At 45.6% G+C, this 12,500-nt stretch overlaps 2 protein-coding genes across 27 annotated transcripts in view; both read left to right on the top strand.

The window, feature by feature from the left end:
* Window positions 1-12,500, top strand: part of nfixb (nuclear factor I/Xb) — a 293,764-nt gene that overhangs the window by 194,502 nt on the left and 86,762 nt on the right. The gene's annotated exons all lie outside the window — the stretch shown is intronic.
* LOC139062228 (keratin-associated protein 10-7-like) lies at window positions 10,643-11,840 on the top strand. Its single transcript, XM_070543062.1, has 2 exons — window positions 10,643-11,144; window positions 11,263-11,840. Exons 1-2 carry the CDS (start codon window positions 10,717-10,719, stop codon window positions 11,618-11,620), a joined length of 786 nt encoding a protein of 261 aa, XP_070399163.1. The 5' UTR covers window positions 10,643-10,716; the 3' UTR covers window positions 11,621-11,840.

Below are 12,500 nucleotides of genomic sequence, written 5' to 3'. Positions count from 1 at the left end.
AGTTGGTCCGGCTGCTGCCAGCCAACAGCCAAAGTAAAACTATTCCAGCTCGCCTGGCCGGGTCTGCTGCCGTAGCAACAGGCCAAAGTTTGCAGGGAATTCCTCTCGTGTGCTGGTGTTGCACCTATTGCTTTAGACGTGTATAAATGTTTACTGAGCTTGGATGTGCACATGACGTTCGTCAACAAGCCCGATGACAGATTCCTGTCGTCCACGTTGGTCAGGAATAGCCACGGGGTTATGGGAAGAATCAGGCGCTGGAGTGGGGCTGGTGTAATAACAGCGCTGTGGGTCTGACAGCCTCCAGATGATATTACAGTTCCTCATCCTGGCACATCACCCCACCCCCCAAACTTCCATCCAGCCCTAAAGGCCACCTGGGAGGAGTACTCCCTGGGTCAGCGCTAAACCGCAGCAGCCTGAGTGATCGGACCACACACGAACTGGGAGGACGGGGCTATCCGTGTGTCTGCAGAGCGGTGAGGTGGACGCAGTTGTTGTTTTAGAGCGAGGGCGTTTGTGGTGCTGGTGAGTGGACCGTGTTGTTCTGAAACCAGTTCAGAAAACCTGAGATGGGTTTCCTCTGAAAGGTTCTGGGGAAGCTAGCTCTGCCGGTGACTTATTATGGTCACCATGGAAACCACACACCTGTGTCTCTCACTGCCCGACAGAAACTAAAATGTAAGCCTCAGATAGAAACAGTGAAGAGGAAAGTACCGAGGGTCTCTGGGATTTGGACATACGACCAGATTATTGACTACCATCATGGATGCACCGCCGGGCCGATGTTCACCAGTTTAATACTTTTAACAGATCTGGTTGGAGGTCAGGCCCATCTGCAGGCAGCCGGTGGTCAGCAATCAGCGTTCAGAAGGCTCTAAAACATCACCTGACTGTCTTTGTATTCACCTGCTTTAGTGCTAATGCAGGTTACTGATTTGTTGGATTAACTTTGGTCAAATGTTTGATTTTAACAGCTGGTTAAACTCAGAGTTGAGGTTCAGGAATGATGTGCATCAGCTGTTGTTGTTGGTGACTTTTGGGCAGCTAGGCGAGGTCAGCAGCACATATCAGAAGGGCACGGGCTGATGTCGGTGCAAACGTTAGAAAACGTCGAGTCGGTGGAGCCCTGATCGCTGCAGAAGCAGGAAGAAAACTCCTGCTCTGCTGGTTGGACAGCTCTGTGTCAGACAGGAAGTCTGAGACATGTCCTCTTGTCTTTTCCTTCACCTCTCAGGCTTTGTTTGCTCTAAGTGGTGTGTGTGTGTGTGTGTGTGTGTGGGGGGGGGGGGGGGGGGGGGGGGGGGCTCCCATGCATTTGAAGTGGCTTCTGGGAGGCCCTGGAGCGTGCTGTGGGGTCAGAGGTTACAACAACTGGGCCTCCCAGGACTCCCCCTCTCACCCACCCCCCGTTAAAGCCTGCTAACCAGCACTCTCCCCCGTCTCTTCCAGACACAGTAACCCTAAAGGACACTGTCCTCGTTGGACGTGTCCTCACCACTGCCATGGCCGTGTTAACACACTGTTCCATTGTTTTTGTGAGCACGTGCAGAAGCTCCTCAGGAGGTTTTTGTCCCCCCACCCCCGACACACACGGATCTGTCACTGGCTCAGCGAGGTGTGAAATTGCACTTCAACTTCCAGAGGCTGACTCTGGAACACTGTCCGATTATCTATCCTACGCTTTCTCCCTCTTTTATCCTCTGTGTGTAGATCTATATCTGTGTGTAGATCTGTTTCTGTGTGTAGATCTATATCTGTGTGTAGATCTATATCTGTGTGTAGATCTATATCTGTGTGTAGATCTGTTTCTGTGTGTAGATCTGTTTCTGTGTGTAGATCTATATCTGTGTGTAGATCTGTTTCTGTGTGTAGATCTGTTTCTGTGTGTAGATCTATATCTGTGTGTAGATCTGTTTCTGTGTGTAGATCTATATCTGTGTGTAGATCTGTTTCTGTGTGTAGATCTGTTTCTGTGTGTAGATCTATATCTGTGTGTAGATCTGTTTCTGTGTGTAGATCTATATCTGTGTGTAGATCTGTTTCTGTGTGTAGATCTATATCTGTGTGTAGATCTGTTTCTGTGTGTAGATCTATATCTATGTGTAGATCTATATCTGTGTGTAGATCTGTTTCTGTGTGTAGATCTGTTTCTGTGTGTAGATCTACATCTGTGTGTAGATCTATATCTGTGTGTGGATCTTTATCTATGTGTGGATCTATATCTGTGTGTAGATCTGTTTCTGTGTGTAGATCTATATCTGTGTGTGGATCCATTTCTTTGTAGATCTGTGTGTAGATCTATATCTTTGTGTAGGGCTTTATATGTGTGTAGATCTGTTTCTGTGTGTAGATCTATATCTGTGTGTAGATTTATATCTATGTGTGGATCTATATCTGTGTGTAGATCTATATATATGTGTGGATTTATATCTGTGTGTGGATCTTTATCTATGTGTGGATCTATATCTGTGTGTAGATCTGTTTCTGTGTGTAGATCTATATCTCTGTGTAGATCTATATCTGTGTGTAGATCTATATCTATGTGTGGATTTATATCTGTGTGTGGATCTTTATCTATGTGTGGATCTACATCTGTGTGTAGATCTGTTTCTGTGTGTAGATCTATATCTGTGTGTTGATCTTTATCTGTGTAAGGATCTTTATCTTTGTGTGGATCTGTTTCTGTGTGTAGATTTATATCGTCGTCGTCGTCTTCCTCCGCTTATCCGGGTCCGGGTCGCGGGGGCAGCATCCCAACTAGGGAGCTCCAGGCCGTCCTCTCCCCGGCCTTGTCCACCAGCTCCTCCGGCAGGACCCCAAGGCGTTCCCGGACCAGATTGGAGATGTAACCTCTCCAACGTGTCCTGGGTCGACCCGGGGGCCTCCTGCCGGCAGGACATGCCCGAAACACCTCCCCGGGGAGGCGTCCAGGAGGCATCCTGACCAGATGCCCAAACCACCTCAACTGACTCCTTTCGATCCGGAGGAGCAGCGGTTCTACTCCGAGCCCCTCCCGAATGTCCGAGCTCCTCACCCTATCTCTAAGGCTGAGCCCGGCCACCCTACGGAGGAAACTCATTTCGGCCGCTTGTATCCGCGATCTCGTTCTTTCGGTCATTACCCAAAGCTCATGACCATAGGTGAGGATTGGGACGTAGATCGACCGGTAAATCGAGAGCCTGGCTTTCTGGCTCAGCTCCCTCTTCACCACGACAGATCGGCTCAGCGTCCGCATCACTGCAGACGCCGAACCAATCCGCCTGTCGATCTCCCGAGATTTATATCTATGTGTGGATCTATATCTGTGTGTAGATCTGTTTCTGTGTGTAGATCTATATCTGTGTGTAGATCCATTTCTTTGTAGATCTGTGTGTAGATCTATATCTTTGTGTAGGGCTTTATATGTGTGTAGATCTGTTTATGTGTGTAGATCTATATCTGTGTGTAGATTTATATCTATGTGTGGATCTATATCTGTGTGTAGATTTATATCTATGTGTGGATCTACCGGTATATCTGTGTGTGGATCTTTATCTATGTGTGGATCTATATCTGTGTGTAGATCTGTTTCTGTGTGTAGATCTATATCTGTGTGTAGATCCATTTCTTTGTAGATCTGTGTGTAGATCTATATCTTTGTGTAGGGCTTTATATGTGTGTAGATCTGTTTATGTGTGTAGATCTATATCTGTGTGTAGATTTATATCTATGTGTGGATCTATATCTGTGTGTAGATTTATATCTATGTGTGGATCTATATCTGTGTGTAGATTTATATCTATGTGTGGATCTATATCTGTGTGTAGATTTATATCTATGTGTGGATCTATATCTGTGTGTAGATCTGTTTCTGTGTGTAGATCTGTTTCTGTGTGTAGATCTATATCTGTGTGTAGATCTGTTTCTGTGTGTAGATCTGTTTCTGTGTGTAGATCTATATCTGTGTGTAGATCTGTTTCTGTGTGTAGATCTGTTTCTGTGTGTAGATCTGTTTCTGTGTGTAGATCTATATCTGTGTGTAGGGCTATATGTGTGAGTAGATCTATTTCTACGTGTGGATCCATATCTGTGTAGATCTATATTTTTGTGTGGATCTGTTTCTGTGTGTAGATTTATATCTATGTGTGGATCTGTTTCTGTGTGTAGATCTATATCTATGTGTGGATCTGTTTCTGTGTGTAGATCTATATCTGTGTGTGGATCTGTTTCTGTGTGTAGATCTATATCTATGTGTGGATCTGTTTCTGTGTGTAGATCTGTGCAAATCTCTGGTGCAAATCTCCAGCGGTCAACGGGCAATCAGGCGGGGTGCACCCTGGACAGAGGGCCAGTCCATCGCAGCGCGGAGCGTAAAAGCCTTAAAACTAATTAGCGCACTAAATCTCTCGCGTTCCTTTGACCTGTTGTGAAAACTGAGAATTTAACATTTAATGTTTGTTGGAGCTTTCCTACACGTCCGTTCTGATCGTTACACTGATGTTTTAGCCGAGTGTTTTTCTGAATCTGAGCTATGAATCATTTTACCTCACCCATGATTGAGCAGCTCCAGTCTCCAAACGTCCATGATCATTTGTGTGTAAACGTCCACAGGACTGTAATTTTAGCACAGATTCCTGCTGGACGTAGTCGTTAGGTTTGTCTGCAGCTGGTGATATTCATGCTCACAACCATAGAACGGTAGAATTCCTAGGCATAACGTTTTGTGAAACAAGGAACTTTAGGATGGCAACATCCCTCTTTGCTCCTGTCTGTGGTGGAAGTAGACAATGTTGGATTGTTTGCAGTTGAGACTGAAGCCTGATGTAGACGTCTTGTCAACTTGGGGACAGAGTTGTGCTCACCAGTTGGTGGAGATGTTTGCCTTTCAGACTTCTCAGTTGCCTGGGGGAGTGTTGCAAATCGAGGGGTATGTTGATGATGAAATTAAAGGTGTGGTTCACAGATAACTCATTTTTAAAGATTATTTCTGATTCTAACAGGTCTTTGTAAGTGTTCCATACAGGCTGAACATGAAAATAGTCTCCTACACCTATCTTCTGCATTAGATTATTAATAATTTAGATGTTTCGCTTCTCATCCAAAAATCTTCTTCAGTTCTGAAACTTAAATTTCAGAGTAGAAGGTTTATAAGGTTGGGTCTGATAATAGGGGGTTACTGGTGAGGCCATCATTATAACTAATGGGCTTTCAATTTAATCTTCAAGAAGATCACCGACCTGCAAGTGTCTCACGCAGGAGTGTCTTATTCAGGAGTGTCTCATGTAAGAGTGTCTTATTCAGGAGTGTCTCATGCAGGAGTGTCTCATTCAGGAGGGTCTCATTCAGGAGTGTCTCATGCAGGAGTGTCTTATTCAGGAGTGTCTCATGCAGGAGTGTCTCATTCAGGAGTGTCTTATTCAGGAGTGTCTCATGCAGGAGTGTCTTATTCAGGAGTGTCTCATGTAAGAGTGTCTAATGCAGGAGTGTCTCATGCAGGAGTGTCTTATTCAGGAGTGTCTCATGCAGGAGTGTCTCATTCAGGAGTGTCTTATTCAGGAGTGTCTCATGCAGGAGTGTCTTATTCAGGAGTGTCTCATGCAGGAGTGTCTCATTCAGGAGTGTCTTATTCAGGAGTGTCTCATGCAGGAGTGTCTTATTCAGGAGTGTCTCATGTAAGAGTGTCTTATTCAGGAGTGTCTCATGTAAGAGTGTCTTATTCAGGAGTGTCTCATGCAGGAGTGTCTTATTCAGGAGTGTCTCATGTAAGAGTGTCTAATGCAGGAGTGTCTCATGTAAGAGTGTCTTATTCAGGAGTGTCTCATGCAGGAGTGTCTTATTCAGGAGTGTCTCATGCAGGAGTGTCTTATTCAGGAGTGTCTCATGCAGGAGTGTCTCATGCAGGAGTGTCTCATACAGGACTGTCTCATGCAGGAGTGTCTCATGCAGGAGTGTCTCATTCAGGAGTGTCTCATGCAGGAGTGTCTTATTCAGGAGTGTCTCATGCAGGAGTGTCTTATTCAGGAGTGTCTTATTCAGGAGTGTCTCATGCAGGAGTGTCTCATGCAGGAGTGTCTTATTCAGGAGTGTCTCATGCAGGAGTGTCTCATGCAGGAGTGTCTCATGCAGGAGTGTCTCATGCAGGAGTGTCTTATTCAGGAGTGTCTCATGCAGGAGTGTCTCATGCAGGAGTGTCTCATGCAGGAGTGTCTCATGCAGGAGTGTCTTATTCAGGAGTGTCTCATGCAGGAGTGTCTTATTCAGGAGTGTCTTATTCAGGAGTGTCTTATTCAGGAGTGTCTTATTCAGGAGTGTCTCATGCAGGAGTGTCTTATTCAGGAGTGTCTTATTCAGGAGTGTCTCATGCAGGAGTGTCTCATGCAGGAGTGTCTTATTCAGGAGTGTCTCATGCAGGAGTGTCTCATGCAGGAGTGTCTTATTCAGGAGTGTCTTATTCAGGAGTGTCTCATGCAGGAGTGTCTTATTCAGGAGTGTCTTATTCAGGAGTGTCTCATGCAGGAGTGTCTTATTCAGGAGTGTCTTATTCAGGAGTGTCTCATGCAGGAGTGTCTCATGCAGGAGTGTCTTATTCAGGAGTGTCTCATGCAGGAGTGTCTCATGCAGGAGTGTCTCATTCAGGAGTGTCTCATGCAGGAGTGTCTTATTCAGGAGTGTCTCATGCAGGAGTGTCTCATGCAGGAGTGTCTCATGCAGGAGTGTCTCATTCAGGAGTGTCTCATGCAGGAGTGTCTTATTCAGGAGTGTCTCATGCAGGAGTGTCTCATGCATGAGTGTCTTATTCAGGAGTGTCTCATGCAGGAGTGTCTCATGCAGGAGTGTCTTATTCAGGAGTGTCTCATGCAGGAGTTTCTTATTCAGGAGTGTCTCATGCAGGAGTGTCTCATGCAGGAGTGTCTTATTCAGGAGTGTCTCATGCAGGAGTGTCTTATTCAGGAGTAGGGCTGCAACAAACAATTATTTGGATAATTGATTAATTGGATGGGGGCTCGACACGATTAATCGATTAATCGGATTACATGGGGAAATTTTTAAAAACTGCTAGGGAAACGTTATTTCTCTCCTTCCTTCAATTTATTTAACACAACATTATTAGAAAACAGTTCAATAGCAGAAAACAACATGCCATCACCTAAATTGTCTCATAAGGTGTATAGACAGAGACCCTAAGCTACATCTATCTGTGACCTAAAATGCTTGGTCCAAGTTAAACAGCTTAAGGGCAATTCTCATCTGTTTTGTTTGATCTCATCTGTTGACATTTATTTTAAATGTAATTAAACATAGGCTGTGAATTAATCAAAATTGATTACTATTTCCAAAAATGACTGAAAAAATACCAAATAAAACAAAAGTAAATGAATGCCATCCTCCTTGCGATGATGCCCTGGGCAACTGCCATAAAGTCACATCAAGAAATGCTGCTGATCATTCCAATGATCCCAAATAGACTCACATTAGGCCACATGAAAGCAACTGAACCCAAAAATATATTAACCAGTATATAACTGCACTCTCACACAACACGCCTGCAGCAACAGTTAGGACTCCTCCCTCCCTTTTAAAAGCGTTTATGCTTCCGAGGACATTGTGGTTGTAAAACCACATGCTAGTAGTCTGGCCCCGGTGTGATCAACCAGTTTCTGCGGGAATGTGACGGCGGAACCAGGGCCAGATTAACACTTTGTTGTACCCTGGGCAACAATATTCAAGGGCTCCATCATCACGACCCGAGGATCACCATAATGTGGTCACATACAGAATATTTTACTGTAATATGCAGTAAATATACTCAATACTTGAATGCCTGACAACACGTAACCCACCCAGAGTAACCTTTGACCCACCTCGTGTGGACTGACCAATGAGGAGAGGGTCTTAACTTGAGGCCCTCTCTTCATTGGTCAGTCTGCATAAGACTGACTCTCAACTGACGTTCAGTCGTAGGCAGCGAAGCGTCTCTGTGCAGCGCAAAAGCCCGGGTGGACAGATTGTTTAATGTAGGGTGATCATATTTCCATTTCCAAACAAGAGGACAGGGGATCTGTGCCTATGACGTCACACTATGGCAACACCACACAAACCTTGTTGGGACCATTTTTTGTAAGAACTAAATTATTATCAGATTCTGCCAATAAAAGGGCTCTAAAACAATTCATATGTAAATATTTTGCATATTTAATGCAAAATCTCATTTTTCTGCTTTAGTGCTGCAACAAGGTTTTATTAATAATAAATTATTATACCTTTTGTTTTACTACAGCATCGGTAAGCTTCCTGTGCACAGATTATTAAGGATGCTTGTTTCAGCTGTGAGATTAGACGATAGGATCAATGAAAAAATAAGTTGTCACACACTCCATGGAAACTTTCAGAGAATCCACAAATAGTGGCTTTCAGATGGTTTTGTTCCTTTTTACAAGTTAAGAAAAGCAGCAGATGAGACAGCATGTCTGATAATTTAGTTTTTCATCTGATAATATTAGAACATGTCAGTAATGTCTGAGGGGCTTTTATAAACACCGTATAACTAACACTACTGGAGAGGGCATGAATTACACAGAGGCTTCTGGGGAGCGCAGTTTTTTTGGGGGGGGGGGGGGGGGGCATTTTGCCTTGGCCCCCAAAATGTCTTGAAACGGCCCTGGGTGTGTGACTGAGTTTTGAAGGTGATCTGAATTGTATCAGATGTATAAATATGACATGTGTATAACTTATTGTTTTATACAGGTAAAAACGTGTAGTGGTGATAAATCTACCTACATTTTACTTTGTTTTCTTGTTTTTATTGAACTATTTCCTGTCCTGTCTGTCTCTCATCTTCCTGCATCTCCTCATAATTCTCCAGAAAATCTGCTGCCTGGATTCTTACCTTTTCACCTCATCAGTTACTTTTGAGCAGATCAAAGGGATCTCCTGACCGAAAAGCGCAGAGCGCGTTTTCGATGCTGCGTGAGGTGACATCACCACAGCACAGGTGATGAGCTCCGCAGTAGCGCGCTTCAGGCACAAATAAGACAGAAAATAGAGAACATGTGCGGACATGAACGATCGTGTGCTAATTATAGTTTTTTGGTTGCGCCACTTTGAGAATGGACCGTGCGCTGGAAGCAGCCGCCTGGAGCGCTGTGCAACAATGCGGAACCGGTTCGCAGCAGCGCAAGTCTGCCGGCTCTCCCTCGCGCTGATCTGCCGGCTCTCCCTCGCGCTGATCTGACTTGCTCTGGTCTGCGCGCAACGGCGGGCGGGAAGGGGGGGGGGGGGGGGGGGGCGCTTTTGGAAGAGTTGTGCGACACAACGAATCAATTCGTTGCCAATGCTTTTAGTAATCGATTTTCATCGAATTTATCGATTCGTTGTTGCAGCCCTATTCAGGAGTGTCTCATTCAGGAGTGTCTCATCCAGGAGTGTCTTATTCAGGAGTGTCTCATGCAGGAGTGTCTTATTCAGGAGTGTCTTATTCAGGAGTGTCTCATGCAGGAGTGTCTCATACAGGACTGTCTCATGCAGGAGTGTCTCATACAGGACTGTCTCATTCAGGAGTGTCTCATCCAGGAGTGTCTCATTCAGGAGTGTCTCATCCAGGAGTGTCTTATTCAGGAGTGTCTCATGCAGGAGTGTCTTATTCAGGAGTGTCTCATACAGGACTGTCTCATGCAGCAGTGTCTCATACAGGACTGTCTCATGCAGGAGTGTCTCATACAGGACTGTCTCATGCAGCAGTGTCTCATACAGGAGTGTCTCATTCAGGAGTGTCTCATGCAGGAGTGTCTCATTCAGGAGTGTCTCATGCAGGAGTGTCTTATTCAGGAGTGTCTCATACAGGACTGTCTCATGCAGCAGTGTCTCATTCAGGAGTGTCTTATTCAGGAGTGTCTCATGCAGGAGTGTCTCATTCAGGAGTGTCTCATCCAGGAGTGTCTTATTCAGGAGTGTCTCATGCAGGAGTGTCTTATTCAGGAGTGTCTCATACAGGACTGTCTCATGCAGCAGTGTCTCATACAGGACTGTCTCATGCAGCAGTGTCTCATTCAGGAGTGTCTTATTCAGGAGTGTCTCATGCAGGAGTGTCTCATTCAGGAGTGTCTCATTCAGGAGTGTCTCATCCAGGAGTGTCTTATTCAGGAGTGTCTCATGCAGGATTGTCTTATTCAGGAGTGTCTCATACTGGACTGTCTCATGCAGCAGTGTCTCATACAGGACTGTCTCATGCAGGAGTGTCTCATTCAGGAGTGTCTCATTCAGGAGTGTCTCATCCAGGAGTGTCTTATTCAGGAGTGTCTTATTCAGGACTTTCTCATGCAGGAGTGTCTTATTCAGGAGTGTCTCATGCAGGAGTGTCTTATTCAGGAGTGTCTTATTCAGGACTTTCTCATGCAGGAGTGTCTCATGTAAGAGTGTATTATTCAGGAGTGTCTCATGCAGGAGTGTCTCATGTAAGAGTGTATTATTCAGGAGTGTCTCATGCAGGAGTGTCTCATGTAAGAGTGTATTATTCAGGAGTGTCTCATGCAGGAGTGTCTCATTCAGGAGTGTCTTATTCAGGACTTTCTCATGCAGGAGTGTCTCATGTAAGAGTGTATTATTCAGGAGTGTCTCATTCAGGAGTGTCTTATTCAGGAGTGTCTTATGCAGGAGTGTCTCATGCAGGAGTGTCTCATTTAGGAGTGTCTCATTCAGGAGTGTCTCATCCAGGAGTGTCTTATTCAGGAGTGTCTCATGCAGGAGTGTCTTATTCAGGAGTGTCTCATACAGGACTGTCTCATGCAGGACTGCCTCATGCAGCAGTGTCTCATACAGGAGTGTCTCATGCAGGAGTGTCTCATTCAGGAGTGTCTCATTCAGGAGTGTCTCATCCAGGAGTGTCTTATTCAGGAGTGTCTCATGCAGGAGTGTCTTATTCAGGAGTGTCTCATACAGGACTGTCTCATGCAGCAGTGTCTCATGCAGGACTGTCTCATGCAGGAGTGTCTCATTCAGGAGTGTCTCATTCAGGAGTGTCTCATCCAGGAGTGTCTTATTCAGGAGTGTCTCATGCAGGAGTGTCTTATTCAGGAGTGTCTCATACAGGACTGTCTCATGCAGCAGTGTCTCATACAGGACTGTCTCATGCAGGAGTGTCTCATTCAGGAGTGTCTCATTCAGGAGTGTCTCATCCAGGAGTGTCTTATTCAGGAGTGTCTTATTCTGGACTTTCTCATGCAGGATTGTCTTATTCAGGAGTGTCTCATACAGGACTGTCTCATGCAGCAGTGTCTCATACAGGACTGTCTCATGCAGGAGTGTCTCATTCAGGAGTGTCTCATTCAGGAGTGTCTCATCCAGGAGTGTCTTATTCAGGAGTGTCTTACCCCCAAATTCCACTACCTCCGCTCCGCTGCGCTCCGCTCCGACACGAACGCCGGAGCAAAATCGGTCCCGTTGTAGTCAATCAGAGCAATTCCACTACTGCGGCCGTGCTCCGGCAGTGCGGCGCCGTGCGGCGCCCTCTGTTCCGGCGTCCGGCAAAAATAGAATCGATCCTATTTTTGCCGGACGCCGGAGCACCTCCGCAGTAAATGGACAGAAATCACAACGGCCCAACAGGAAAAGGAGCAAGCACATCTTCCGTTTTTCACAATAAATCGCTAAACAAAAGGCGTTTTTTGTTTCATATGCACAGGTTTAACAACTTGTAACAACTATCAATGGCGGCTGAAGTTTAAATGCACAAAAATAAGCCATAAATACAGTTGCCACTATCAAAGTAGTCACACTTTGTTGATCCAAACACTGCTGATCTCTCAACACAATGATGGGCAGATTAAACAGCTCATTTCCGATGCTTCTCCCGCACAACGGGTGTTTGGATCTAACTTCCGCGTTTATTGCTCGGACTGTATCGCAAGATCTCGAAAATCCCGCGCATGCTTGTTTGCCCCCCTCAGGTCTCCGCACCGGAGCGGAGCCGTTGTAGAGCGGGTACCAGTAAAAATTGAGTTCGGAAGCGAGCGGCTGCGGAAGGCGGGGGCGGACCGGAGCGGAGCGGAGCGGAGCGGAGGTAGTGGAATTTGGGGGTTATTCAGGACTTTCTCATGCAGGAGTGTCTCATGCAGGAGTGTCTTATTCAGGAGTGTCTTATTCAGGAGTGTCTTATTCAGGACTTTCTCATGCAGGAGTGTCTCATTCAGGAGTGTCTCATTCAGGAGTGTCTCATCCAGGAGTGTCTTATTCAGGAGTGTCTCATGCAGGAGTGTATTATTCAGGAGTGTCTCATGCAGGAGTGTATTATTCAGGAGTGTCTCATGCAGGAGTGTCTCATTCAGGAGTGTCTTATTCAGGAGTGTCTTATTCAGGACTTTCTCATGCAGGAGTGTCTCATGCAGGAGTGTCTCATTCAGGAGTGTCTCATGTGGGACATTTGAAGCACACAGGACATTGACCTTGTGTGCTTCAGATTTGTATCCATTTAACAGTGGCTATTGTAGTGACCTCTGACCTCTAGCCCTTTGATGCATAATGGT

This window comes from Nothobranchius furzeri, chromosome 12, assembly GCF_043380555.1.
Source record: "Nothobranchius furzeri strain GRZ-AD chromosome 12, NfurGRZ-RIMD1, whole genome shotgun sequence".
Taxonomy (NCBI): domain Eukaryota; kingdom Metazoa; phylum Chordata; class Actinopteri; order Cyprinodontiformes; family Nothobranchiidae; genus Nothobranchius; species Nothobranchius furzeri.
This window is presented reverse-complemented; position numbering and strand designations above follow the sequence as displayed.